Source organism: Emericellopsis cladophorae (assembly GCF_022114955.1).
Source record: "Emericellopsis cladophorae strain MUM 19.33 chromosome Unknown NODE_5_length_938552_cov_118_678949, whole genome shotgun sequence".
Lineage (NCBI taxonomy): Eukaryota > Fungi > Ascomycota > Sordariomycetes > Hypocreales > Bionectriaceae > Emericellopsis > Emericellopsis cladophorae.
Window position 1 is genome coordinate 876,429 of NW_026250930.1, and position 26,664 is coordinate 903,092.

Consider the following 26,664-nt stretch of genomic DNA (forward strand, 5'->3'; position numbering starts at 1 on the left):
GTTTGATGCAAAGTTGAGAAACTAACTCGGTCGCCCACACTGGAAAGCAGTACGGTACGTATTAATAGTGCATCCGTCAAACCTCATCGTCGTTCTGCGACGTCCTGTTTGTTTCGCAGCGTCTTCTGGTTGATTCCATCGTCTCTTATCGCCATGCCTCTCTCTCTGCCTGTGCGGACATGCGGTATAATGCTGCAACACTCGCGTCGTGACACGACATGAGCACAACGTGCTTCTGCTCGTATCCTATCATACCCTGCCAGCCATGTAATTAAAGGCCTTGCAACTAATTTACAAATGTTCACACAAAGACGGCCGCTAATACTGTGGCCATGGCATAACCACGGCGGTCTTGTGCGACCGTTGTTGTGTCGTGCAACGTGGAAGCCGCAGCTGGGAGTCATGCACGCAGCGACGGACGTGCCTCGTTTCAGCCCCAAAATTGCTTCATCATTCAATCTCCTCTATCCTAGGCCGCGACTGCTCAGACGGGTCGGAAATCCCAGTGACCGGGCTGACCGCTAATCCGGCTAATCTCCCGAGGACGGGGCCCGACGTACTACCAATATCGTCTTGCCTGGCGAGAAGACTCGTCATCTGCCAGGCCTCCAGGCTCTCTATCACATCCTGTGCGTGCTGCTGCACAAGACCATCGTTGTCTGTGCCGGACACATACTGCAATGTCCGGGTGATATCCTCGCGGCTGGCGTCCGTGAGCCCGAACCCGAGCGAACGCTTCTCCTCGCGGGCCTGGGCCAACGCCCTGACGAAACTGAGGATGGCGATAATGGCGGCTCTCCGTAAGATTCCCTTCTCCATCTCCGGCTCCATGACCAGGACGTGGAGACTGAGGTCCACGCCCCCCGAGGCAAGCGCCGGTCCGATGCCACCGATATTGGTCTCCAGGGCTGTACCGAATATCGAAAGAGCTGACGTACGCATACGCACGTCTTCGGTCCCCCGCTTGCTCTCCCATCCTTGCAGGATGCGCGTCAAGATATCGTTGTTTGCCTTTTGTTCTTTCGAGAGCTCTTCCCCGTCATCCGATAGAAGATCCTCCTCTTCTTTAGCCTTCCCCTTCTTCGCCTTGAGCGCCTGGAGACGCTCGTCTCTGGCCTGCTTGGCTTTTGTCTTTGCCCTGTAGCCGCGTCGGCCGGCAATCGACAGTAAGGTTTCTGCGATGTGCTGCGCGAGATCTCCGGCAAACGTCTGCCCTAGTCTCTGCACAATCTGCAACAAGGCCTCGCCGAAACGGAGACGTGTATCAGTCGTCGACTTTTCGCGAGGGTCAAGATAGTTCTCTAATATCTCCTTGATTGTTGTTTTCGGGTGCTTGTCCGCGAGTGTGTTGAGCATCTTGACGATACGAAGATTCACAAAGTCCTCGCCATTTGCCAGGAGCCTACACAGCAGGAGTGTCGTTGTGTTGATGTCCAGTACCGAACTGCGATGTTGAATCAGCTCGGAGAGAAGATTCAGTCCTTCCGAGACCACGGGCGGTGGGCTGTCGATCTCTGTGATATAATTCATCGCCAAGTTGTACTTTCGACGGTCTTCCACTTGGCGAGACCCGGGTGCTGTGCTGGTTGTTTGCTGCTCTTGGTCAAGCTGGTCTCGGTATCGGAGCAGCATGGCCAAGTTGGACGCTGTCTGGGCCACTGACCGGTCACTCTTGGCCAGCCGCTCGAGAGACGTCTCTATAGACGCAATTTCTTCCCCTTGAATGTCTGATCGTTGGAATGTAGGCGCCGTAATGACCATGTTGAGTAAGCTGAGCACAACGCCGACTAGCTCATCGCCCAGTGATGCCTGGGAATCGGTCTGCAGGACCTCGCAAATCAGACTAACAACCTGATCAAATTGACTGACCAGCTTTCCAGGTGCCTTGTCGAGAAGCTGCTGAAGCAATGATATCTCAAAAAGGCCCTGCTGAGGAGGCTCCGTGGGCTCGACCTCCTTCTCCGCCTGGAGCACTATTTCTCCAGAGCTCTTCTCCGCCTTGGCGATCCATCGACGCAGGAGGCCGAGGAAAACGGCCGAGGTATCTTCTTTCGAAGTGGCAGCCAGCATTTTGTCCGCCAGTACCGTCGCTTTTTGCTGCGGAAACTGCCAGCTCACTTCAGCCTCCGAGTCTACTTCGGGCTGCCCAGCTACAACGTCCACTGCGCCCTCGTCGCTCGCTCGGTAGAACCAAGCTTCCGCGTCCTGGAGAAGAGAGCCAATGCTCGGAGCCGTCGGGAACAGCTGAAGAATGGAATCTGCAGTACCAAACAGCTTGAGGTATGTCTGCAGGAGGCTTTGAGCAGCTGCCTGTAGAGCCCCGTCACTGGATGCGTGCGGCAGTGCAGCAATGCTCCATATCTGTGCGGTTATGGGCTGCAGCAGCCTCTTGCAGAGACCTGCTGAGGAGTTCGTCAAAACGAGTAATTTGACACGTTGAAAGGACTTTCTCAGTTGCTCCGCTGTGACGATGACACGCCCTCGACTCAGATCCACCAGTTCAGCGTCGCTGTCTTTGGCCTGGGTCCGCAATGAGGGATTGATATCTTCTAAGAATGGCCGCGCGAAAATGTTCCAGCCCGGGGCCCCTGTATCATGATCAGCTCATGGTCTTGCGAAGGAATCCCATCATGCGTACCGGGCTCTCCGTACAACCGCTTCCCAAGCACACCAAATCCTACGACTTGAGCGGCGACTCTAGCAAGATCGTCGCCCTCGTTGCCATCCATCAAGTGGAATAGCTGGCCTGAGATACCCTCGAACCACGCTTGTGGCGTCATGGACTTGGGTACGGACGAGAGAAGTCTCGTTGCATGGGCCACGGCTTCTTGGGTTATGCTAGCACCCTGCTTCTGAGGCTTCGCGGACGGCTCGATCTTGCCGTCAGTACTCGGGTGTACCTGGAAGATAAACTCGAGCGTGCTGCGAACACCGTCTGACTTCAGAGGCAGCATGGTGAGGGTGTGCATGAATGGCTCGGCGAGCCATGGTGGGAGTGTGCCTGGTTTGATGAGCGTGTTCAACGGAGCCAACAGAGGCCACGTATCGCTTCTGCGACCATCAAGTCAGGCTTGCTCTGAAAATAGGCGCCGTCTTTTCATACCTCTGGATGAGCTTGTTGAAAGCCTCTAATCCGGCCGCTCTGACTTCAGGATCGAGCGAGGGATCAAAAGCCTTTTGCCCATGCTCAACTAGAAGGCGTGCGACATTTGGCCGTTGGGGTGGCGTGTCTACACTATCGGTCATATCGGCATCGCTCTGGCAATTCACTAGGCAGTAGTTACTGTCTCTGTCGGCTTTGTTGCTTGCCAGAGGAGGCTTCAGTTTACTCATCCGCAGCTGTGGGTAAGTGGGGGCTAACGTCAGTTCAGTTGCACGCCCCGGGTGCGCAAATAAGTATCACGTGCTACACGCCTAGGCGCGTATATAAGATATATAAGTGAGCTACGGACGTACGAGTACGTAGTATAGCTAGTACCTTTGAAAATAACATTATTAGATCAACACTGCATATTTCATGTTTCTTTTAGTAAGGCAACTATGAACACCCTGCTATTTCCCCGGTTTGAGCGGCTTCCCGAATTCCCGTGCCAGATCTGCGTGCGAACTGGCATGGCCGTCCAGCTCCAGGTTGTTGTAGAGACTATAGAAACAAATATGCACTTGCGCGTTCCATTAAGTGTCAAACGCTGATAGTCGTCAAGATAGGATTGCTGGCTTTCTCTAATTAAGATATCTAAAGATCTCCCCAGGAACTTCACCCTTTGATCGAGCTCAATATTCTCAGTAAACTTCACATTGACTTCTTATTCCATGTACTAGTAGTGCTGACATAATTCGCCTTCTTCTGATCTTAATAATATAATAGCGCCGAAAGCCTTCTCTAGTCCACCTATCGCTGGAAGATAAACGCGAGATACCCCCATCCGCTTGATTATACTTCCTGTAAACATGCAAACTTGAAGTCGGACGAACAAAGCAAGAAATCAGTCCATATCTAGGAATAGGTCAGAAACTTTGCGTGTTTCGTTCAAATTCCTTGCATCTTCACTTCTACATCGACACAAACGCAGCCGCACACTCGTCCGTGCACCTCGATCCACCGAACCACACATATCAACACTCACAGATCACCACATGATAGCGTGAGCTGTGCCGATTTCATACTATGACAAACTCCAGAAACCATCTCCAGGCGACACTCGAAGACTGTCTCGGTACAAGCCAATACTACATAATTGCCACGAGGGTGGTGAAAAAACCGTGTGTGAATAGAATTGCTCATTGCGACGATCCAAATCACACAACTGCTTGTGATGAGCACTGTAAGTTATTGTGAGAGCGCTTATGGCTCTACTGCGTATGTCTCTTTGACGAGGGGTTTATGTATGAATCAGTGCGAGAATTCGAGTTAAGATCCACAGCTAGGAATGAGCCCAGGCCCAAGACAGAGAAACGGAACGGGAAGGCTGAAGGGAGAAGAGAAGCGGGCAAAGAAGAAAACAGCAAAGAGACATCTCGACTCGAAAACGGCACCTCCGCGAACCATTTTGGCAGCAACTCAGATGAACAGGCAAATGGCGCGGTTGCAGATTCTCCTCGAGGTTGCACAGCTGAAGCTGAAAAGTAGGCTCTGGTCAGGAGTAGCATTGCAAGGCATAAGCTTGTGCAACTGTACGACTCAAGTCGTTCAGGCTCGAGCCAAGACTTGCAGCCTGCATGAAAGAGATCAATTTTGCGCCCTTGTCCTCTCGGTCTCTCAATCAAATCAGAACCCTTTGGCCAGCAGCTGCCTTAGAGTGGGAGGGAGGAACGTCGGAGGATATTGATTATGCTATAGGGATTCCTGGACGCGAAGGACACCTCAAAATACCGCAAGTCTTGTCGTGACAGATTCAATTGCGGCGCTCACAAATTTACAGGACGTGAAGGAGCGGAAAGCTGGATGTTGTTCCTGGGACGAGGAAGACTGGAGGCACTGGGTCCCTAATAACGGATAGAGGGCTCGGGCAGCCGCTGATGACGTGCCCGGATTTTGGTGGTCACCCACAGTCTCTCCTCGAAATGTCTTCCTAGATCCCCCGTGCAGTGTCTCATCATCGCCAACGACGTGATCGGTTTCCTGTCGTCTTAGAGATCTCTTTCGTGGTTTTTGTTCAATGAATCGAAGAACAGGTGTTGGAAGAGCTCTTTGGCAGTCTTCCTCTTCTCGGGCAACCATTGAAGCATGCCCGAAGCAAAGTCGAGAAATGCCTCTTTCTCATCGCCATTCAGTTCCGTCACCAAATGTGCCAGCTTCCTCCCTTTTGTATAAAGCCTTTTGTATAAAGGTCTGGGCGTAGATTCTAGTCTGCGACCAGTCTTTGTGAGTTCTCCATAATGGTTCTTCAAGGTCTTACCTGTATGGATGAGATGACACTCAGAATGGAAGTAATCCAACGCTTGAAGAAGACAGTGCATGAAAAAGTTAATTAACGGTAAAGCCAGTTTTCATCGCCGCAATCAGTGCTGAAGTTGGAACAGGGTCTCCGTCTTTGACTCATAGACGAGACAGAGGTGTGCTTTTTCTGGCCCTTCTACCCGAAACTCATCAACAGGTGTCCGGATGAATGAGAGACCGTCAAGTGACGGCTTAGCGTGATATATAAGCCTTGAATACATCGTCTCCCTAGATACGTCTGTATCAAGAGCCGCAATCTTGATACTGGCGAAGTGAGAAACTAAGGATTTCTTCTTTTTCTTGCTAATGAAAAGATCAGAAATGAGATATAAGTTAGAAGGGGGGCTTGAAATTTCAGATTTTCCGCTAGTCAAACGGTAGAACCAGCGTCTACCCGAGCTTGGCGATCGTCTTGAACCTGCCACCTAGTCCTTCACCAGGATGAGTTGGGTGGAAACACGTCAGCCGATCACCGGGAAGCAGCTCCTCTTCAATGGGTTCAGCGATCTCATAAGCCATTGGTTCGACTTGGGAAACAGGCTCGAAGAAGGCAATCCGATGGAAAATCTTTTCGAAAAAAAAACGTGATCTTGCAACGTTCACTACCTTACGTTGATCATCTTCACACAATCGCGCCTCAACCGTGCTTCGGCAACGGGAAGTGAAGGAATTTGTGATTATGGGTTATAGAAAAGGTTAGATGGAAGATCACAGATAAAGGGGAGGGAAGATGCCTTGAGCAATAGAGTAGTAAGATGTAGTATTACTAGAGGACGCACCGAGATATCAGGTAGCTCTAGGATCGGGCATAGTGTGATGCGCTACGTAGAGGTTCTGGGACGAGCTTACCTACCTACCTAGTACGCGCCCGGGTGCTGGTAGCAGTCACGTCACGTGCTAACGCGTATGTGACACACCTCCCCCCAAAGCGACGCGTTCGCTTTATTGACTTTCTCCTCCACATCTCCACGTACCGAGACCAGGCCATGCAACAGCCGCGATCCGCTCATGCCACTCGAGGCCTCTGTTCCATCCTCTCGTATCATTGCCCGATTAATGCCGACCCGAACAACAACAAGCTCCTTCATTGTCCGCCAGGACTTCACCTATTGCGCATCGCCTTCCCCACAGTTCTCCGACTCTCGTTTTCCGTCAGGAACGTCTAACGCAGACCTCTCCTCATGGCCGGATGACCCGATGTGCCGCTCTCGAGCCTGTAACAGGACCTCGCTGCCAGCCGCAATTGGATTTTTCGTCGTCATTTGCTGTCGGTCACCAGACAGCCCGGCCGGATAGGAGAGAACGAGCTTCGGAACTTAACCCTAGCTATACGTCTGGTTCGCTCAAGTCTTGCGCTTCTGTCGTCCGAACCGGCTTCTATATTGGCTAGGAGAACCGCTGAAACTATGCCCGCTGCACAAGCGGGACGATTGAGGTTGGAGACCCGTGCCGATGGACTGCTGGGGAGGGCACTCCAGTCACCGCTTGCGGTGCGCGAGAGGGTTTATGCTATGAGTCGTCTGGTAAGAGCCTCTGGTGAGGTCGCTCGTCAGCTCTACCCGCTGGAACCCGAACAATGGTCACCAAAAGGCCGTGCAGATGATATTCACAGTGATGGGCTGGCGGGAGGACGCTGATCACCCAAGAGGCTGTGGCGTGGAGCGTGTACAAGAACGGAGTTGAGCACAAAGTTTGGCTACATACAGACAGTCGCGGGTTTTCATTCTTTCCACTCCGTTGGATTTGCCTTGCCGGAATGCGCCTTGGCGCTGCGAGGATCTTTCGGCTACAAACAGAAATCCAACCCGACTGTCACCCCCGATTTTCGCCGCTTTGCCAAAGCTCTCGGTCCCCCGTACTTTACACAGCTCCTGTCGCCCTCCGGGGAAGTCTTTGGGCCCACCCTGCCACTCATTCACTGAGGTCACTGCACCGCACCACAGCAACAGCTCCCGGTGTGTGATGCTTCTTGCATCTGGCCTCGCCGAGCGCATTAGCCTGCTGCTGTGGGCTCCGTCCCACCGCTTGCGGGACGCCAGAAAATAGTCCAAGTTCTTCGGAACGCGGATCTGTTCCTCCGGTTGTCCTGAAGTACGGACCATCAGAGATGAAAGCGTGGTTTTTATGGATGTCTTTTGTCCACGCGGAACGCCCTTCAGACCCTTCAGGGTGCTCTTGGAGCGGATACAAAAACTGGTCCCCGTCGGCAGCGCACTGCAAACGGAAGGAGCTTGAGTTCGTGGACAGCCACTTCGGAAAGGAATGCAGAGTGAGCGGGTGCCGACGACGGTATCATGATGATCCTGGCACACGCTAGGCTTTTCCAAACAACAGCGGGGATTCATGGTCCCTTTGTCTCGCTTGATTTGGGAGCAAAGCCCGGGACCCAGCCTGCGTTGGAGTCAAAGTTTTGTACTTGTCCGGCTTTGTGATCAATCCGCTCGGGACTTGGGTGGACGGCTTCCTTGCTGACGTGCGGACGAAAATTGGAGGAGGGGACAGGCCCCGAGGTTGATGGCAGTCCCTGGCTGTTCCTTGCTCCAGCAATGGCGTGAGGACAGCCCTCTTCACCGGAGGAGATAAGTCACTCGAGATTTAGTCGATGAGAACCCTGCTAACTCTTCTGCAGTATGTTGACGCAGTACGCTACGCCGATACCCCCTGAGTAACCAGCGGCGGCAACACGCAACGAGCGCTGCCGCAAGCGTGGGTGCTTGCCTCCCCACGAATATAATGACCGAGGGTTGCAAATGTGCGTGATTCAAACGTGCACGTATGATCAGCTGACTCACTTGGCGCCCTTCCTTGGGTCGCCGTTCTGTGCAGCATGGATAAGGCAGACAGTCGATCTCATCTGAAGCAATATGTCTACCAAACTTTTCACATTATCCTCGCAGGTTCGTCCGAGGCACAGGATGCTGCGCCCGCCGCTCTTCCACGCCTAGCTCAATAGTCTGTTGTTGGTCTGCGCTCCGTACCGAAACCTCCCATGCATACCGTCTGGAGGGGGTTTGACCGTTTCTCGAAGAGTCCATGTTGTGGAGTTGTTTGTGGGTGCTACCATCTCCATCAAGGTGTATTGGAGGACGCCGTCGCGAGTATCGGGTACGATGATATCCCAGGCACCGCTCCCAGCGGACTGACGGACTTTGGACGGCGACGCTGGCTCGTTGTCCCGTCCTTCAGACTTGAGGAGCCGTCAGTAAACAAGCATCCTTTCGGTTTTTGTTGCGACCTACAAGGCATTTGGCACAGGGTGCGTTCTTGACCCAGACCCAGTTCTGGCAAGGATCTTCGTAGTAAAAATACTTGCAACGGAACTTGTAGAACCCTCCGCCGCCGCTCATGATGTTTTGCGTCCTTCCGAGGTTGAGGGGAAATATCTGGCTGGCTGACTGTGGAGAGCCGGTTCTGTTTTGATATGGAGCTTGCGAGTTTCTATGAACACTGTCGATGTCTGCGTGTGATCCTCGCGGCAAGAGCTTCGCATACCTTAGTGAGTTGCGCACGCCCTATATCAATGATTCCTGACAAAAAGACCTTGGATCAAATCATACACTATCGCGCAACGGCAAGGGCCGCTTTCAGACCTAGTGAAACAAGGATATCCCCTGATGAACACTTGTAATACTTATCGCAGCTATACTTGCGTACACGCGAGTTGCGTGTGCGTCGTCTAATGTGGTCGCACCACAGCCATTCAGTCATCCGGGGCCCGTCGTGGGGCATGCTTGTGTTCATCTGCCTAGGAGAGATGCCAGGGATTGCCCCTTGAGCATCCTAGTACGAATTTTCGAGTCTTTGAACATCCCCACAGCCTGATTTTACACTGGCAGTAACGGTAAAAGTACAACGTAGGTGGGACAGAGATGTGTCCATGTCGTGTCGGCCACTAAGCTTACCTATAGTAGGTAGGACGGACCCTGGCCGATACCCCCCTCGTCTGCAGATACGTAGTGTCATCAGGAGCATAACTTCCACCACTCCTGGCCATTGCTCGAATGCTTTTGTAGTGGGCACAGAAGGGGGTGGTGCATGCGCCTTTGTTAAAACTTAGTTTCCCTCCTCGTCATCAGCGCGGCAGCCGCCTGGACGCTCGGACGACGCAACGTCGAGTCGCTGCTGCACGACATCGGGTGTTCAGCGCGCTGCTTCCGGCTTGCAGTACCAGCCCAAGCTGACATGGGGTGTGTCTTACACTACGGGGCATGTCTCGCTACTAATACTACATACGTGTGGACTCTTGAACCGAGGATCGACCGTCACATGATGCGCCTCGCAAGGCTCTGACGGAACAGATATGTCTGAAGACTCCAGAGTAAATTGTACGTATGCACGGTTCGCCAGATTGGATCGTGGCTGAGAAACTGATTGATGATTTGATCACGCCACATAGCCGTCACTCGGCACTATTACCTTATTCGACTCCGGTGCAAGGTAGTAGGGGGGCCAGGGGACTAGGGGTGTGGTGTCCCTGATGCTCGCTGGCGAGGTCCGCGAGGACGATGAAAGATGACATGTCTGATTCTGACCCTACGAGCCCAGCAACCAGGTACTTGGTCACCACCAACAATCTGTCCGAACAACACAAGTACCTATCATGGCAACCATGCGCGTGGATGTGACAAATCCTGAACACTTCCCAACACACAGCTGGTCTGGGTAGCATCGTTGCCTTCATGTTGGCAACCACTGAATGTGTGCCCACATGAAGCAAACGATTGCCGACTGGTGCCCCTCGGCTGGATCATACCACAAGCAAGCAAGAATCTCGTCAACTACTCGGGTATTTTTCTCTCGACGTGCAGTGTACATGTTATCTCCACGTTGAAACATGCACGCAGCGGCCGGTTGGATCCCAGCCACTGAGGCTGAACATCCACTACTATCCACTACTGTATGCTGCGCAACATATCACTCCCCGACTCTCTCGTGCCTCCTTGAGAACTAGGACAGACGAGGAAACGAGATAACAAGCCGGACCAGATTTTCCCGGCCGTTGTCTGAGTGAGGCGTCTATCTTTGAAGCTCCGATCTGTCACAGTCAATCGTGAGCTACAACCGTAATAGTATGGACAGGCGATCGCTTTCCCCGATCTTGGAGAATGCAGCAGCGATGACACCATCGACGAACAGCGAGAGAAGACGCTGGATGGCGGCAAGGCGTAGTGAGTGAGTACATTGATAAACTTGCAACGACTGTTCAAGAGGGTTGCAAGCCGCAATCTCAAAAAAGATCAGTGCAGTTTCAGATCTCGCCCATCTTGCGACCTGGGCCAGTGATCGAACCGAAAGCCCGGGAGCTGGTCCGCACTCCGCAAAGGGCATATCAGCCTAAGTTGGGGCGGAGTTTACGTCCTTGGCACATTGTACTGAAAGACAAAGAGGTTTTTGCATGTGCTCCCTGTTGTAGATATGGCCAGATGCAGAACGGCACTCAGCTGGCCCAGCAGTCTAAGAAAAACCATCTATTGCGACGAGCCCTGTGCCGCTGTCAACAAGCCTTCTCCGACATCGCATGACATACATAGTTACGCCTTGACACCATTCTATTGTTTCCATAAGTTCCTGTACCTTTGCGCTGTAAATAGGCGAGCGCGTAGCAATTCAGCTCTCGTTATAATAGCAGCGCATGGGTTGCTCTTCACCGATCACTCTTCATCGCAGCCTTTCGGCGCTTCTTCTCAGCCGCTCTCATCAGAGATCGCTTCACATCGCCATCATCGAAAGTTTCGAGATCGTAGTACGTCGGGGCAATTTCCTGGGACCAATGTTAGCGGACGAGCACAAGACACACTTGAAGAAGAAAAAATATACCATGAGCCACTCAGGACGAATGCCCGTGCACGTGCGAATGTACTGCTTCGAAGTGAGGACGAACTCGTTATAGAGGACCCAATCGTATTCAGTACGAAGCACCGTGGAAGGGTGGATGAGAACAGCCTGATCGTCTTTGACGGTGCGGTACACCTTTCCGGATGATTCCTTCATGGCCACCTGCATGAAGAATCCAGAGAGGAGTGCGCGACGAATGTTGTTGTAATAATTCTTGTCTTCGAACGGTGTTGACACGAGCTCGAGACCGTGTGTCTCCATGATACGTTTCAGCTGAGCACGCACATTGTCAGCGCTAGATAAGTGGCGGAAAGACAAAAAGTGCTCGTGGCACCACTGCTTGGCGCCGTGCGAGTCGTTCACCGACTGCCCTTTGAAGGCATGGTAGGCGTTGAGCAGCGTGAGATGATCACCGTCAGGGTGGGCGAAATGCGATTTCATCTCATCGGCACGCTTGCGGTTGTTGGCTGGCCGGACGAAGATTTGCGGAACAGATAGCAGAGACGTGATGGACAGAATTTCGTTGGAGCAGTAGAACTCCGGGGAGGAGATGAGCATGACCGCCAAAGCTGGATCGAGAGGGAACTCGGAGGCCAGTCCACCGAGAGTGGTGAGCTCGCCATCGTCATCCAAGCAGGCCAGGTAGTTCAGTTCCTCCAACGCTCGCATCATGGTCTCGGGCGCCGGGGGGTCCATCAGGTCAAAGTGCACCAGATCCTCCACGCCCAGCTTCTTCAGCTCAAGCACCGTGTTGGCCAGGTTGGAGCGCAGAATCTCAGGATATGTAGCCTCGATGAGCTCCTTCTTGAAAGCCTTCTCGGTGTATAACCTGAAGCACTTTCCTGGCTTGGTTCGGCCGGCACGACCGGCACGCTGCTGCGCGGAGGCCTTGGAGATGGGCGAGACAAGGAGCGACTCGACTCGGATGCGCGGGTTGTAGATCTTTTGCTTGCTGAAACCTGGGTCCACGACATACACGATGCCATCGATGGTCAAACTGGTCTCGGCAATGTTGGTGGACACAATGCATTTGCGGCCTGGCTTTCCTCCCTTCCTCAATGGTGGAGGCGCCTTGTCGAAGATGCGCTGTTGCTGTTGGGGCGGCAGAGTACCATAGAGGGGATACACAACCAAGGGGCCGGCATCTACCTCCCGCTGCAGCTCATCAGCCTCCATCGAAATCTTTCGGCAGGCATCTTCAATCTCATCTTCTCCGGTCAAGAACAGCAAGATGTCACCCTCTGGTTCGGAGGCGTGGATCTGCAGCACAGTCCGGATGGCAGCTTCGACGTAGTCCCGCTCGGGCTCGGGCGTGTAGAAGATCTCGACTGGGTGCGTTCGTCCGGGGACAGCCAGCAGGGGCGCGTCGTTGAAGTACCGCTGGAACTTCTGTGCGTCAAGCGTGGCGGACATGATGATGATCTTGAGATCGGGCCGCCGGGCAGCGATCTGCTTGAGCAACGCCATGAGAATGTCTGTGGCGAGCGTACGTTCGTGGGCCTCGTCGAGGATGATGCAGCCGTACCGGCTCATCTCGTGGTCGTGCATGGCTTCGCGCAGAAGCATACCGTCCGTCATGTACTTGAGCATCGTCTTGGGGCCCGTCATGTCCTCGAAACGGATGCTGTAACCAACCTCCTCTCCCAGCTTCACATCCATCTCGTCAGCAACACGCTGCGCGACTGACATGGCAGCCACACGGCGAGGCTGTGTACAGGCCACCATCTTCCCCGACAGATTGGGTAGTTCGTCGTACACCACATATTGGGGGATCTGTGTCGTCTTTCCGGAACCTGTTTCTCCGACGAACACGAGGATCTGCGTGGAATGATATTTCTCGAGGAACTCCTGGCGCTGCTTGTGCACGGGCAGATCACGCCTCGTCTCGAGGATCTGGAAGTACTTTTGGGAGTGTGGCTGTCCGGTGAAGGCGTTATCGCTCAGGTTCTCAACTTTGGAGTGTTGTTCAGCGGTCGTCTTGCGCGGCTGGAAGCCGGCAAAGGGCGAGTCGGCGGATGGGACGCCATGGTGGCTCTTGCCGTTGCCCTGCTGCCTGTGCGCGAGGTAGGGATTGTATGATTCGTCTTCATCCATGTCGTTGTCTTTGCGAGCCTTCTTTCGCGATGAGTCGTCGGCTTCGGCGCTGATTCGCTTACTAGATCTCAAATCGGACATGCTGGCCAAGATGATGCGCTGACTTTCGACTTTGTAGAGAGCGACGGAAGACAGTAGCGACCGACGAAGTTGCCCCGACGATTGTCAACGCTGGGCAAATTTTTGGCGGGATGGTTCTTATCGATAGGACTGGACTCTTTGACATGGGACAGTGCATACGGGTATAAAACGTACTGTGCTTCGGCGCTTGATACGTACTTCGTATGGCACAGCTCGCAATAGCCAAGTATCAGCTAGCATTTAATAAATACCAATAGGACAACAAACATCTGTATCTTTCTTGATTTTGTCTTCTCTAAATTGCTGATCGAAAATATTACTTGCTGACATTCCCATGAAGCGATATGATGGATCTCCTAATTCAATGTTTATCCATGCCGCGTAGCTGAGCACCATTCTTCCTTCCACTAATAAATAAACCACTCAAACCAATCGACAGGCACTTTTGATCCTTTCGAGATAAATCAGACCCTTTGAGGTCACCTCAATGGGTGAGATTGGCATCGTTGTCGGATAATTTGGACACCATCTAGGGTAAGTAGTTATCACCTGGGTACTAGGTAAGACCAAGAGGCATACGTAGTTGTAGCAACTTGCAATGCTCCAGAACCACTTACATGCCCATTGAACATGGGCACGATAGTACCAAGGAACGTGGCTTCGCGCCTTCATGTCAAATCGCATCGTAACCACGGGGTGGTCGGACGCATGCATGCATAGATATATTGTCCCTTGCGTCTCGTTGAACACAGGAAGCTCCAGTCGCACTGTGCCATTCTGCAATTGCTCTCATGGGCTACACCCTCTCACACATAAGCGATAATATGATCTGATCTTTTGTGACTGCGGAAACCTGTCAGGAACCATCCACCAGCAGCTGTAAGGCCGCACAATAAGAGGTCGTCGCATTGTGTTTTTCATTGCTCACCAAAAACCTTCCATTCCACTCAGCTTTTGCACGGCTTCACGGACCCTGAAAACTCTACCCACCACTCAAGAGTCGCCTACAGCTCGCTCGAGAATAGCAGAATGGCTTCAGGCGATGCTGGGTCCTTTGACCCCCTAGTCTTTGCAGCTCAACGGCCGAATTTCCAAATTGGACAGCACGACTCAAGGAGACAGGCCCCTCTGTCTGACTTGCAATATGGCTATCTGCTGAATCAAGGAGTAAGAAAGCACAATAGCCCTTGCGAATACTTGGCCCCTCTGACACGAAAGCAGATTAACTTCGTCACAACTCCCATCACAAACAAAAACTTCAGAAAACGCGTCTTCGCCTTGGTAGAGAAGCACCTCTCCCTGCTGCGAAACTCGGAGAAATCGGGGACGACCACTACCTCCGCACTGGCTGAGCCTGTTCTGCCACCTCTCACCCCTGAGGATACCAGCGTCTTTCCCAGTGCATCTGTGAACACGTACACGGGCTTCATCAGCCCTTGGATCGACCTTGCCTCTCCTAACCCCATCATCGCGAGCATCTCTCGGCAGGTCTTGAACCTCGAAATCAACTATGCCAATTTCACTGGCCTGAGAACTCTCGTTCTGCCGGGCCCATTGCGGGACGCGTCAAAGAATGGCGGCACCCAAGGTCTCGCTCAGTACTCTCGCGCTGTCCGCGAGGCACTTACCGTGGGGAGTCGGTTGACTTTCTTGGTTCACATGCCCATGTACCGCGAGCCTGGGACAGAGCAGACCGAGTCGCTATCATCGCTCGACAAGGACTTGCCGTCCCAAGAAGCCGAGAAGAATGTTGACATCTACACATCCTGGGACTCCTGGAATCACATTCGTGGGATATGCGATTATAATCTGCGACTGTTTGTTGGTAAGTCGCCCCCCTGCTTGCAAGATGGCCGTTTCTAATCCCAGCATAGCCCTTCAGATGCCCAGGAAACTACCCGAGAAGAACTTGCAAGACCGATGGTTCGCTGAGCCTCTTCATTATCTGACCCTGGGTCCTCAAGTTTTCCAAAAGAACCAAAGTGGGTATTCTAGCCTCACGAAACACCACCAGCGGCTCATCTTCGATTATATGCGCTTGAAGAATTACCCGTGGCTGTTGCTATGCGATGTCGGACCCGATGTATCTGGTATTGACACGAGCGCTGGGTCCTTCGCCGACAAGGGCGTGGACATCTCTTCCAAAGATCAGTTCCCTAGCCTGTCCGAGTCTCAGAATGCCCCTCAGCCCTCTTTCAGCACAAGGGCACCTAGTGACCATTTGGACTACGTCAAATGGCTCGAGTCACAACAGCCACCTCTGACGTACCTCGAATCGGACACGCTCACGAGCTTCCAGGACTGGCTCCAGTCGCCTCTACAACCGTTGTCTGATAATCTGGAGTCCGCAACGTATGAGGTATTCGAGGGAGACCCAGTGAAGTACGAACAGTATGAGTTTGCTTGCATAGAAGCACTTTCGGAGTGGAGGGAACTGAAGAAACCAACATCGAAAGAAGGCGTGGTCGTTATAGCCGTGGCTGGGTCTGGCAGAGGGCCCCTGGTCACTCGCGCCCTTCGAGCCGCCGAAGCTACCGGCGTTACAGTGGAGGTCTGGGCGGTCGAGAAGAATCCCAACGCATATGTGTATCTTTTGCGCATGAACGAGACCGTCTGGGAGGGGAAAGTCAATGTCGTTAAGGCTGACATGCGAGCCTGGAAGGGACCGGTGATCTCGACCACGGCGGAGGCTGGACCGGTATATGGCAAGGTCGACATCCTCATCTCTGAATTGCTCGGTTCCTTTGGCGACAATGAACTGTCACCCGAGTGTCTGGATGGTATCCAGCACGTCATGGCCAAGCCTTATGGCATTTCGGTCCCAAGCGCCTACACCGCTCACTTCAGTCCGATTGCGACGCCAAAGCTGTACGCTGACATCTTGTCACGGTCTGCAACAGACGAGACTGCTTTCGACACGCCATGGGTTGTTCACCTATATGCCCTCCACTTTGTCTCGCAGAAAGTGCCTGGGCATGCGCGGATTCAAGAGGCTTGGGAGTTCACGCATCCAATTCCAGAGGATACTCTCCAGTCTGTCGAGGCAAGGCGCTCAGGGGGTGTTGTTGGTGGTGGTGGCGGCAGCATGGCTGGAGCAGCCGGTGCGAATGACCACAACTCGCGCTACTGCCATCGAACATTTGTATGCCCGACTCGCGGTGTGATGCATGGTTTGGCAGGGTATTTCGAATCGACGCTGTACGAGTCGCAGTCAGAGGCGACACGGGGTCAGAAAGTTGAGATCAGCACGCACCCTGATTACATTGAGCAGAAGAGCAAGGACATGATATCGTGGTTTCCTATCTTCTTTCCTCTCAAGGTATGTCACTGCACCACGCAATGCGTGTTCCCTCGCTCACATGGACAGAAACCTCTCTACTTCCCTGGTGATACTGAGCTTGAGATCAGCATGTGGAGGCAGACTGATGATACTAAAGTCTGGTACGAGTGGCTCGTAGAAGCGTGGACATGGGTTGGCCCATCATCAAGGATTAAAGTAGCCTCGTCTGAGCTGTGTAGCAGCCGCAAGGTAGCCTGCTTGATGTAGGCAGTCGTGGATGATTGGAGAACAATGACGTCCGGGTCTTCGGCATGAAGCTGTCCGAATTGGTGCCTTAGTTTATCCCTGCCATCAAAGGCCGATATCGTCGTCGGGGGCCGCCGATCGCTCACTGTATTTTGCTTGAGTTAAGAATCCACCAAAAACTACGTAGCAGGTCTCGCACGGACAACATCCGCGACCGCACACAGACACTTCACACCAGCCACACCCAGCGCGAGAACTCACATCGGATACGCGCCGAAGTAGTCACCCCCTTCGCAACTCTTTACGTAGCCGAGGCAGCAACTTGGCACCTCCATCAGGAGGTTAGCGCAGCTCTATGCGGCTCCCGATCCGAAGCACCCTCCTCAGATCGGCAATGGTGCCCCGCAAACTCTCAACGGCCAACCCCTCCTCGTCCGGTACATCATCGTCTATAAATCGTCTAGCCCAGGTATCGCAGCATCTCAGTGGCACGTCGAACCCATTGCCACTATCTCAAAACCAGAGCCGAAACTTCGCGACCATGTCTTCGCAGCCCGCCCATCCCACTCTGCTCATCCCGGGCCCTATCGAGTTCGACGATGCTGTCCTTCAGTCCATGAGCCACTACAGGTAGGCTCGTCCCCAGACACTACTACCCCTACCACAGGAGCTAACTTTGGTCTTTCATAGCGAGAGCCACGTTGGCCCTGCGTTCGTTGCGACCTTTGGCGAGACCCTCACACAGCTGCGTCAGCTCTTCCAGTCGACCGATGCCTCTGCGCAACCCTACATCATCTCCGGCTCGGGCACCTTGGGCTGGGATCTCGTGGCAGCCAACTTGGTCGAGGCTGGTGAGAACGCGCTCGTGCTCAGCACTGGATACTTTGGCGATGCTTTCGCAGATTGCCTGACAACCTACGGCGCCGACGTGACGAAACTCGACGGAGCAGTCGGTGGACGCCCCCAGCTACCCGAAATTGAGAAGGCTCTGTCGCAAAAGAAATACAAAATCCTCACAGTCACGCACGTGGATACTTCGACGGGTGTTCTGAGCGAGCTCAAGGACCTCACCGCCACCGTGAAAAGGGTGTCGCCCGAAACTCTGGTCATTGTGGATGGTGTGTGCAGCGTCGCATGCGAAGAGATTGCGTTCGACGAATGGGGCCTGGATGGTGTCATCACAGCCAGCCAGAAGGCCATCGGATGTCCCGCTGGTCTGTCGATATCATTCTTCAGCGGCAGGGCGATGCAAGCCTTTGAGAAGAGGAAGACGTCTCCGGCATCCTACTTTGCGTCAATGAAGAACTGGACACCCATCATGAAGAACTACGAGGCCAAGAAGCCCTCGTACTTTGCGACGCCTTCGCCACAGCTCGTCCACGCGCTCAACACGGCGTTGAAGCAGATTCTCGCCAAACCCCTGTCCGAGCGCTTCGCGCGCCACACCGAGGTGTCAGACAAGGTCAAGAAGGCAGTCCAGGATCTCGGCCTCCAGGTTGTGGCAACAAAGCCCGAGGACCAAGCACATGCCATGACGGCCATATATCTACCCGAGAATGTGAAGATTCCCGACATTCTGCCCAAGCTTGCTGGGAAGGGTGTTGTTTTTGCGGGAGGCATTCACAAGGCTATTGCCACCAAGTATATTCGTTTCGGACACATGGGTGTGAGCGTGACAGACCCCAACCGCAGGGACATTGACCACGCGCTTGAAGCGCTGAAGTCGAGTCTGTCGGAGTGTGGCTACCAGAAAGCATAGAGTTGCGGAAACGTGTAATGAGATGAATAAATCCATGCCCTCGTGGCTTGTTCCTGCAGAAGGAGAAAATAGACAGACAGAAGCGGCGTGTCCCATGACCTCCGATGCCGAGTATGTGGAGCAGCATGTTCATGTCCTAAGGTAGCTGGATTCACATCAACACCCATGTCACATTGCCTCGCCTTTGAAAGCCAAAGAAACACTAGACTAGGAGCCAGAGGCAGACATGTGAGTAACGTATTCGGACCCTCGTCTTGATGTGTACAGCACAACAATATCAGATATCCCAACAGGAGTCATTCGATCAGGGTGGGGTCCCTGGTCACTGTTCGTGAAGGTTCAAGCGGATGTACCGGTACTTGACCCAGGTCGTCATGGTAGCGTATCATGACATTGTTGACATGGATGACCCCGCACTTGAGCTCTCAAGCTCGACGCACTTACGCCTACTGGAGGCCCGGTATTGCGGTGACAGCTGGAAACAGGTACCAGAACCTCGAGTTGTCCAGTGCTGGAGGCTGTCTGATAGTAGCTGAACGACATGGGCTGGAGCACTGCGATCCCCTCCTCCCAGCAATTGCAGCGACCGACCCCGCTATCTTGCCCAGTGAATGGAGCTGGCAGCTGCCGGAGTCCACTGTGAGGTGAGCTTTTCAAAGTTCCTCTCTTCCAGTCCCGTCCCGTCCTCGACTCCGTCGGTTTCCAGCCTCTCTGCCTTCGCAACCTCTACTACTTTGTCTCTTCAAGATTGGATCTTGCGTTCTATTGGCTTTCACGTAGCCTTTCTACACTCACCCGCCTGGTGTTTGCTGGTACTGCAAGTGCAGAGGAGAACCTTCCGCCAGCAGCACGACCCCAGGCAACAATACTTTCCGTCACACTGGAACTCTTTTCGCCGCCTCGTTTGCTTTCAACTCCCCCACTTCATCACCAACACGCGCCGGCTTCGTCCACCATGGCGCCCAGCATCGAGGAACTCGACGCGACTGTGCGCACCTTTTTCGAAGGTCGCGGAGAACAGGTTTGCCTACGCCACCTATATACCGAAAATCTCGTGCTAACGACCGTATTTCCAGCAAAAAGCTGCCCAGAATGCTCTCAACCAAGTGGGTTATCTGCCACCCTCCCCGCCCGAACGACGACTGACACCATATCTAGTTCAAAGAAGACCCCGATGCGTGGTTGATGGTCGACAAGATTCTTTCGGATGCGCAGTATCCTCAAACCAAGTGTATGGACGCGTAGACATGGGCGGAGCTTGGACGGTAGCGCTAACGTCAAGCAGACATCGGTCTCCAGGTCCTCGACAATGTGATCATGACGCGATGGAAAGTCCTGCCTCGAGATCAGTGCCAGGGTATCCGCAACTTCATTGTCCAGTTCATCATCCAGTGCTCCAGCAGCGAAGAGTCGTTACGAACCCAAAAGACCCTTCTCAACAAGCTCAACCTAGTTCTCATCTCGGTGCTGAAGCAAGAATGGCCTCACAACTGGCCAACGTTTATCAACGAAATCATCTCGTCCTGCCACTCGAGTCTGTCTATCTGCGAAAACAACATGATTATTCTGCGTCTCCTGTCCGAGGAGGTTTTCGATTACTCGGCCGAGCAGATGACATCGACAAAGACGAGGAGTCTCAAGCAGACCATGTGTGCCGAGTTCTCACAGATCTTCCAACTTTGCCAAGAGGTCCTTAACACGGCCACTCAGCCTAGCTTGGTCAAGGCAACACTCGAGACGCTGCTCCGTTTTTGCAACTGGATCCCCCTTGGCTACATCTTCGAAACGCCGCTCATCGAGACTCTGCGCACCCGCTTTTTGCCCACGCCGGAGTTCAGGAATGTTACACTGCAAGTGCTGACGGAGATTGGCGGCTTGCAGACCGGAGGCCCGGGACAGCCCAATTCGTACGACGAAGAGCTGGTCAAGATGTTCACCGAGGTTCTCAGCACGATTGCGGATATCATCCCAGTATCTCTCGACCTCAAGACAACATATCCTAGCAGTAATTCGCGGGATCAGGAGTTTGTGCAGAATCTTGCGCTGTTTCTGTGCAACTTCTTCAGCTACCACTTGGTCGTATGTCTCGTGGACTCACGCTCCCCAGTCAGCCTCGCTAACCACGATTTTTAGCTTATTGAGAACCTACCGAATCGCGATTTCCTCATGCATGGTCACTATTACTTGATTCGAATCTCGCAGATCGATGACCGCGAGATCTTCAAGATCTGCCTCGACTACTGGCTGAAGATGGTCCAAGAGCTGTACGAGGAGATGCAGTCTCTACCGCTCAACGACTCGAGTGCTTTGCAGGCAATGGGAGGATCTGTTTCGGGCAGTGGCGCCCCAGCACCCAGCGTCCTGGCCAACTACCCTCTCCGCAAACACAAGTACAACGAGATTCTGTCGAACCTGCGAGTTGTCATGATTGAGAAAATGGTGCGACCTGAAGAGGTGCTCATTGTGGAAAACGACGAGGGCGAAATTGTGCGCGAGTTTGTCAAGGAGAGTGACACGGTCCAGCTGTACAAGACGATCCGCGAGTGCCTTGTGTACCTGACGCACTTGGATGTGGTCGACACGGAATCTATCATGACCGAGAAGCTGGCGCGCCAAGTGGACGGCACGGAGTGGTCGTGGCACAACTGCAACGTTCTTTGCTGGGCGATTGGATCCATTTCGCTTGCGATGAACGAAGAGACCGAGAAGCGGTTTCTGGTCACGGTCATCAAAGATCTCCTGGGCCTGACGGAGATGAAGCGCGGCAAGGACAACAAAGCGGTCGTGGCCAGTAACATTATGTACATTGTCGGCCAGTACCCCCGTTTCCTGAAAGCCCACTGGAAGTTCCTCAAGACGGTGGTGAACAAGCTCTTTGAGTTTATGCACGAGTCACACGAGGGCGTCCAAGACATGGCTTGCGACACATTCATCAAAATTGCGCGTCAGTGCCGTCGCCACTTTGTGGCGATCCAGCCCAGTGAGCAGGAACCGTTCATTGAGGAGATTGTGAGGAACATGGGTAAGATTACGTGCGATCTCACGCCCCAGCAGGTGCACACTTTCTACGAGGCTTGCGGCTATATGGTAGCAGCTCAAGGAAACCAGCACCAGCAGGAACGGTTGCTGGCCGACCTCATGAGCATCCCCAACTCGGCCTGGGACGAGATCATCAAGCAGGCGACTTCGAATCCGGCAATCCTCCAGGACTCGGAAACGATCAAGGTCATTGGCAACATTATGAAGACCAACGTATCGGCGTGCAGCTCGATCGGGCCATACTTTTACCCTCAAATTGGGAGGATCTACCACGACATGCTCGAAATGTACCGCGCGACAAGCGGCCTGATATCGGAGGCTGTGGCCAGAGATGGCGATCTTGCGCCGAAGATGCCCAAAGTCAGGGGCCTGCGCACCATCAAGAAGGAGATTCTGAAGTTGATCGAGACATATGTCGACAAGGCAGAGGACCTGGGGGCTGTGCGGACCCAGATGGTGCCGCCTCTGCTCGAGTCGGTCTTGGTCGACTACAACCGGAACGTGCCGGGCGCTCGTGACGCGGAAGTGCTCAAGGCCATGTCGACAATTATCACCAAGCTCGGGGTAAGTGCGAGCCCACCTGAGGATGACTCACGTGCTAACCTCTGCAGGCCATTATGGAAGATCAAGTGCCGATTATCATGCAAAACGTGTTCGAATGCACTCTTGACATGATCAACAAGGACTTCTCCGAGTTCCCGGAGCATCGTGTCGAGTTCTTCAACTTGCTCCGAGCCATCAACCTGCACACGTTCCCGGCGCTGCTGAAGCTCGACAGCAACCAGTTCAAGTTCGTCATCGACTCATGCTCGTGGGCGTTCAAGCACGACAACCGCGATGTGGAGGGTGCTGGCTTGAACATGTGCCTGGAGCTGATTAACAACATTGCGGACAAGACCGACGTGTCGGCCGCGAACGAGTTCTTCCAGCGATTCTTTGTCAACATTCTGCAGGACGTCTTCTTTGTGGTGACGGATCCGGACCACAAGGCCGGGTTCAAGACGCAGTCGATGGTGCTGATGAAGCTTTTCTACTACGTGCAGCCGGCGGACGGCACTCAGCCTAAGATTCAGGGTCCCATCTACACGCCAGAGCAAGCAACAGCTGGTACATCGAACAAGGAGTTCCTGGCCAACTACGTTGGAAACCTGTTGCAGAATGCATTCCCCAACCTGCAGGCGTAAGTGTCTTTCTTGCCCGAATATCAAAAAGATCAACGACTAACGAGCTGCGCAGTGCTCAGATCAAGGAATTTGTGGAGGGGCTGTTCATGCTGAACACCCAGTACGACAAGTTCCGCCTCAACCTGCGCGACTTCCTCATCTCTCTCAAGGAATTTGCAGGGGATAATGCCGACCTCTACGCAGTGGAGAAGGAGGAAGCCGAGCGCGACAACAAAGCTGCCGACATAGAGCGGAGGCAAAAGGTCGGTGGCCTGCTGAAGCCGTCGGAGCTCGACGACGAGGAGCTCTGACTTGGTGAAGAGCTGCGAATAGAATATGCCCCCAAGCGCGCGCGGGGGGACACAGGGGAGGATGCGGACACAGCGAACGTTGGCGACGGCTGGGAATTCTACGGAATATAGACACAGGTCTTTGGCGCGAACGAGGGGCGACTCGAGACGATTGAAGGCCACGAGCAAAGATATTCAAGAAAGTGAGCAAGTGATCCGGCATGATCCGGCTCGGAGGGGGTCCTGTAGCTTTGCAGACCGGAGAGGCCTCTTGCATTGTCATTAGGTGATGGTGAACCCGGGGACAAGCAAGGGCAACGCGTTCATCGGCTGTGCCACGCAGGAGATATAGGATGGGGTGTGAGGCCGGCCAACTGGTTCGTTAGCCGTGTTGGAGTATCAGTAGTAAGATTGTCTCGCAAAGCAGGAGAAATCAAATCAACCCGGCTTTGAATACCTTTGCGAATGACGATTTCTGGTGAGAGAACGGTCTGGGACGAGAGAATGACACCGGATCCCGGGGTATGCGGTTGACGGACGTGGCTGGCGTGGCCCCCTCCCACCACTTCGGAGGCATCCTGATGCTTTGCGCGTACCAAGGTCCAAGAGCCCACTTTAAGGAGGGTGCCACCCCTCTGCGGCGTCGAGTGCGCGTATATAATTCCTGAATCTGTAATTACGTACGTTACCGCATGTGATTTTAGGCGCTCACGACCCTGCAGAAGCCCGGAATGTGGGGAGGATTACGAGTCTAGCCCTCAGTCCAGAAGCGCATGGACCACGCGCCGACCAGCTATGGTTCATGAGTACGTACGTATAGTAGAGTCGGAAGCTTACGCGCCCCCCTAGGACGGATGGATGTGCACCCTGGATACGTACGTGTGTGCGTGCGTATGTGCGTGCAAGCAAGCAAGGACAAGCGCTGGTGGTTGGACGAAGTGCCGGTGAGTGGGCGGCCGGAGGCTGGAGGAGGCGCGGAAGGAGGGGGGCCAGCACGCTGGCCCGGCGAGGGGGGTGGTGAATGGGATGATGAGAGACAGCAGAGTGAATAGACGGTCGACGGGATCGGAAAAGCAGGGCATCTTTGAGGCTACAAGTATCGAGATTTCAGTTGAGAGGCAATTGATTTGGGTTCCATGCATCAAGGAGCACGGTAACTTGAGCCTCGAGGTAACTTATGGAGCCGGACGGAGGCCTACTGAGGCCGCACGTCAGTGGCATCGAATTGAGGCTGTGTAAACCGGGCATATCCACTCAGCAGCACCTTCCTCTCTTCGTCTTGCTTGGTTCTTGGTCGGCCCTTCCTGGTCGGTCTGTCGCTCCTGTCCATGTCGCTCGACTTCTTCTGCAGCATTTCCTCTCCCAGCGGCTGCTGCCTGTCGCAGACCAAGACTTTTCAGCACCAGAAAGCAGACAAAAGAAGACGCTGCTTCACGCGTCTCATGACCCTGAGACCCCCAAGCCAATCGATGGAGTTTTACATTGTCCCCAACTCGACGCTGAACCCTTGCTCCCGAGACATGAGCGAGCTGTTCTACGCAGACCACCGAAGTGCGCCTACACGACGCCAGGACCCTTGAAGTGAAGGAAGCAAGCTAGTAAGCTAGCAAGCAAGCAAGGAGGTGCAGACAAGACGGGACTGGAGTCGAGAAACTGAGGGGCGGTGTCTATGGTCTGAGTCTTCTTGGGGCGTCGCGCGGAAATCGAACATCCCGTCATGGCGCGTCAGACAGGCCCAGCATCGCCAGCCATGAACGGGCCCACCAGTGGAGGAGGAGCTGTCGTCGGGAGCACCAAGACGCGGCGGTCGCATCGGAAATCGCGAAACGGCTGCGCCGAGTGTAAGAGGCGGCACATTCGCTGCGACGAGGGCAGGCCCGCGTGCACCAACTGCACCATTGCCGAGCGCGCGTGCTCGTTCCCGAATGCCTCTCCGGGCCACCATGGAGCGGCAGCGGCAGCAGCAGCTCAGGCTCGGCAGACGATGGGGACCGGTGGCGCCTCACCAGCAGCGGCGGGCAGCGGCGGCAGCAACATCAACGGCTCGCTAGAAGTGCCTTCTCCTCTGCATCACTACCCGGGTCCGCACAGTCCGGCGAGGAGTAGCAGCAGCACGGGCTCAGGTCCCAGACCGATGAGTGTCTTTGCCGACGACGGTCTTCCACCGTTACATGCTGCTGCTGGCGCTGCTCATCACCACCAACATCATGCTCCTTCTCATGCGCCGCATCACCATCCCCAGCAGCAGCAACCGCAGCAGCCGCTGCCGTCCCAGGGACTTCCCCGGTTCGCGCATCAGCAGAGTCTCCCGTCATTCAACGAGTCGTTTGCCGATGCCGCGCCGCCCGTCGTACCACGGTTGCACAAGGCCAGCAGTAGCAGCACTGGACCGCTGCCTGCGCCGCAACCGCAGCCGGCACAGCCACCGCAGCAGCAATTACCATCACCACAGTCGCAGGCCGGAAGCAGCAGCGGCGTTGGCCCGGGGGGTGGGAGCGGCAGCGGCAGCGGCGGCAACTTTGACGCCCAGCACATGGTTCTCCTCCATCATGTCGAGACAAGGATGCACTCGGACATTCTGGGCGTGGGCCAGACGCCGACGGTGATCGAGATGGCGATACGGCACGCCGTCGAGTGCCCGTACCTGATCGACCAGCTGCTGGCCCTGTCAGCCATGCATCTCGCCTACCAGCGACCCGAGCACGCCGCCACATTCCGGCACCAGGCGACAGAGCTGCAAACCCGGGGCATCACTCAATTTGCCAAGGAGACGGAGCGGCTCACGACGTCGGAAGACAACTTTGCGGCGCCTCGCTTCCTCTACGCCACGCTGCTCAGCATCCACATGCTGGCGGACACGCTGGCCTACCACCGCGCCGACTTTGACGTCTTCATCGACCGCTTCATCGAGTGCATGCACCTGCACCGCGGTATCCTGTACATTGTCCGCCCGCAGTTTGAGCAGCTCATGCGCTCCGAGCTCGAGCCCATCCTCGCCCTGACCCTGACCCAGCTGCCGCGCGACCCCCGCCGCGGCGCCGAGTGCGACCCCCTCCACGCCGTCCTCGACCGCTGCGCGCTGCCGCCGACGCACGCAGCCGTCTGCCGCGAGGCTAGTAATATGCTGCAGTGGGCGTTTGACCTCTCCGTCCGCCTGCCCTCCCCCGACGTGCCTCACGCCATCTCTGGGTGGCACGTCGTGCTGCCGTCGGAGTTTGCGGACGTCCTGCGGGACAGGAGGCCTGAGGCGCTCGTCATCCTCGCCTACTATGGCGTCCTGCTCCACCGCGCGCGGCGGTACTGGATCTGCGGGGGCAACGGCGCGGTCCTGGTCAGGGCGATTGCGAGGCAGCTCGGCCCGGAGTGGGGGTCCGTCATGAGGTGGCCGATGGACGTGATTGATAGAGAGCAAGATTGATTGATGGATATTAACTATG

At 54.5% G+C, this 26,664-nt stretch overlaps 5 protein-coding genes across 5 annotated transcripts; 3 read left to right on the plus strand and 2 right to left on the minus strand.

Moving 5' to 3' along the window:
* Window positions 1–450: 450 nt before the first annotated feature.
* On the minus strand, window positions 451–3,246 carry J7T54_004851 (uncharacterized protein; the record flags this gene model as incomplete). The annotated part of the gene is made up of 3 exons (XM_051503550.1): window positions 451–2,588; window positions 2,639–3,051; window positions 3,104–3,246. The coding sequence occupies 3 exons, from the start codon at window positions 3,244–3,246 to the stop codon at window positions 451–453; spliced, it is 2,694 nt and encodes an 897-aa protein (XP_051365161.1).
* A 7,838-nt stretch (window positions 3,247–11,084) lies between these two features.
* J7T54_004852 (pre-mRNA-splicing factor ATP-dependent RNA helicase-like protein) lies at window positions 11,085–13,450 on the minus strand (the record flags this gene model as incomplete). Its single annotated transcript, XM_051503551.1, has 2 exons — window positions 11,085–11,201; window positions 11,258–13,450. The coding sequence occupies 2 exons, from the start codon at window positions 13,448–13,450 to the stop codon at window positions 11,085–11,087; spliced, it is 2,310 nt and encodes a 769-aa protein (XP_051365162.1).
* Window positions 13,451–14,479: 1,029 nt separating this feature from the next.
* J7T54_004853 (uncharacterized protein) lies at window positions 14,480–18,735 on the plus strand (the record flags this gene model as incomplete). Its single annotated transcript, XM_051503552.1, has 6 exons — window positions 14,480–14,617; window positions 14,672–15,275; window positions 15,325–16,769; window positions 17,286–17,423; window positions 17,530–17,606; window positions 17,667–18,735. The coding sequence occupies 6 exons, from the start codon at window positions 14,480–14,482 to the stop codon at window positions 18,733–18,735; spliced, it is 3,471 nt and encodes a 1,156-aa protein (XP_051365163.1).
* Window positions 18,736–19,690: 955 nt separating this feature from the next.
* On the plus strand, window positions 19,691–23,248 carry J7T54_004854 (Exportin-like protein; the record flags this gene model as incomplete). The annotated part of the gene is made up of 7 exons (XM_051503554.1): window positions 19,691–19,756; window positions 19,812–19,841; window positions 19,894–19,966; window positions 20,021–20,814; window positions 20,869–22,338; window positions 22,386–22,954; window positions 23,011–23,248. The coding sequence occupies 7 exons, from the start codon at window positions 19,691–19,693 to the stop codon at window positions 23,246–23,248; spliced, it is 3,240 nt and encodes a 1,079-aa protein (XP_051365164.1).
* A 1,448-nt stretch (window positions 23,249–24,696) lies between these two features.
* J7T54_004855 (Sterol uptake control protein-like protein) lies at window positions 24,697–26,645 on the plus strand (the record flags this gene model as incomplete). Its single annotated transcript, XM_051503555.1, has 2 exons — window positions 24,697–24,778; window positions 24,961–26,645. The coding sequence occupies 2 exons, from the start codon at window positions 24,697–24,699 to the stop codon at window positions 26,643–26,645; spliced, it is 1,767 nt and encodes a 588-aa protein (XP_051365165.1).
* Window positions 26,646–26,664: the final 19 nt, after the last annotated feature.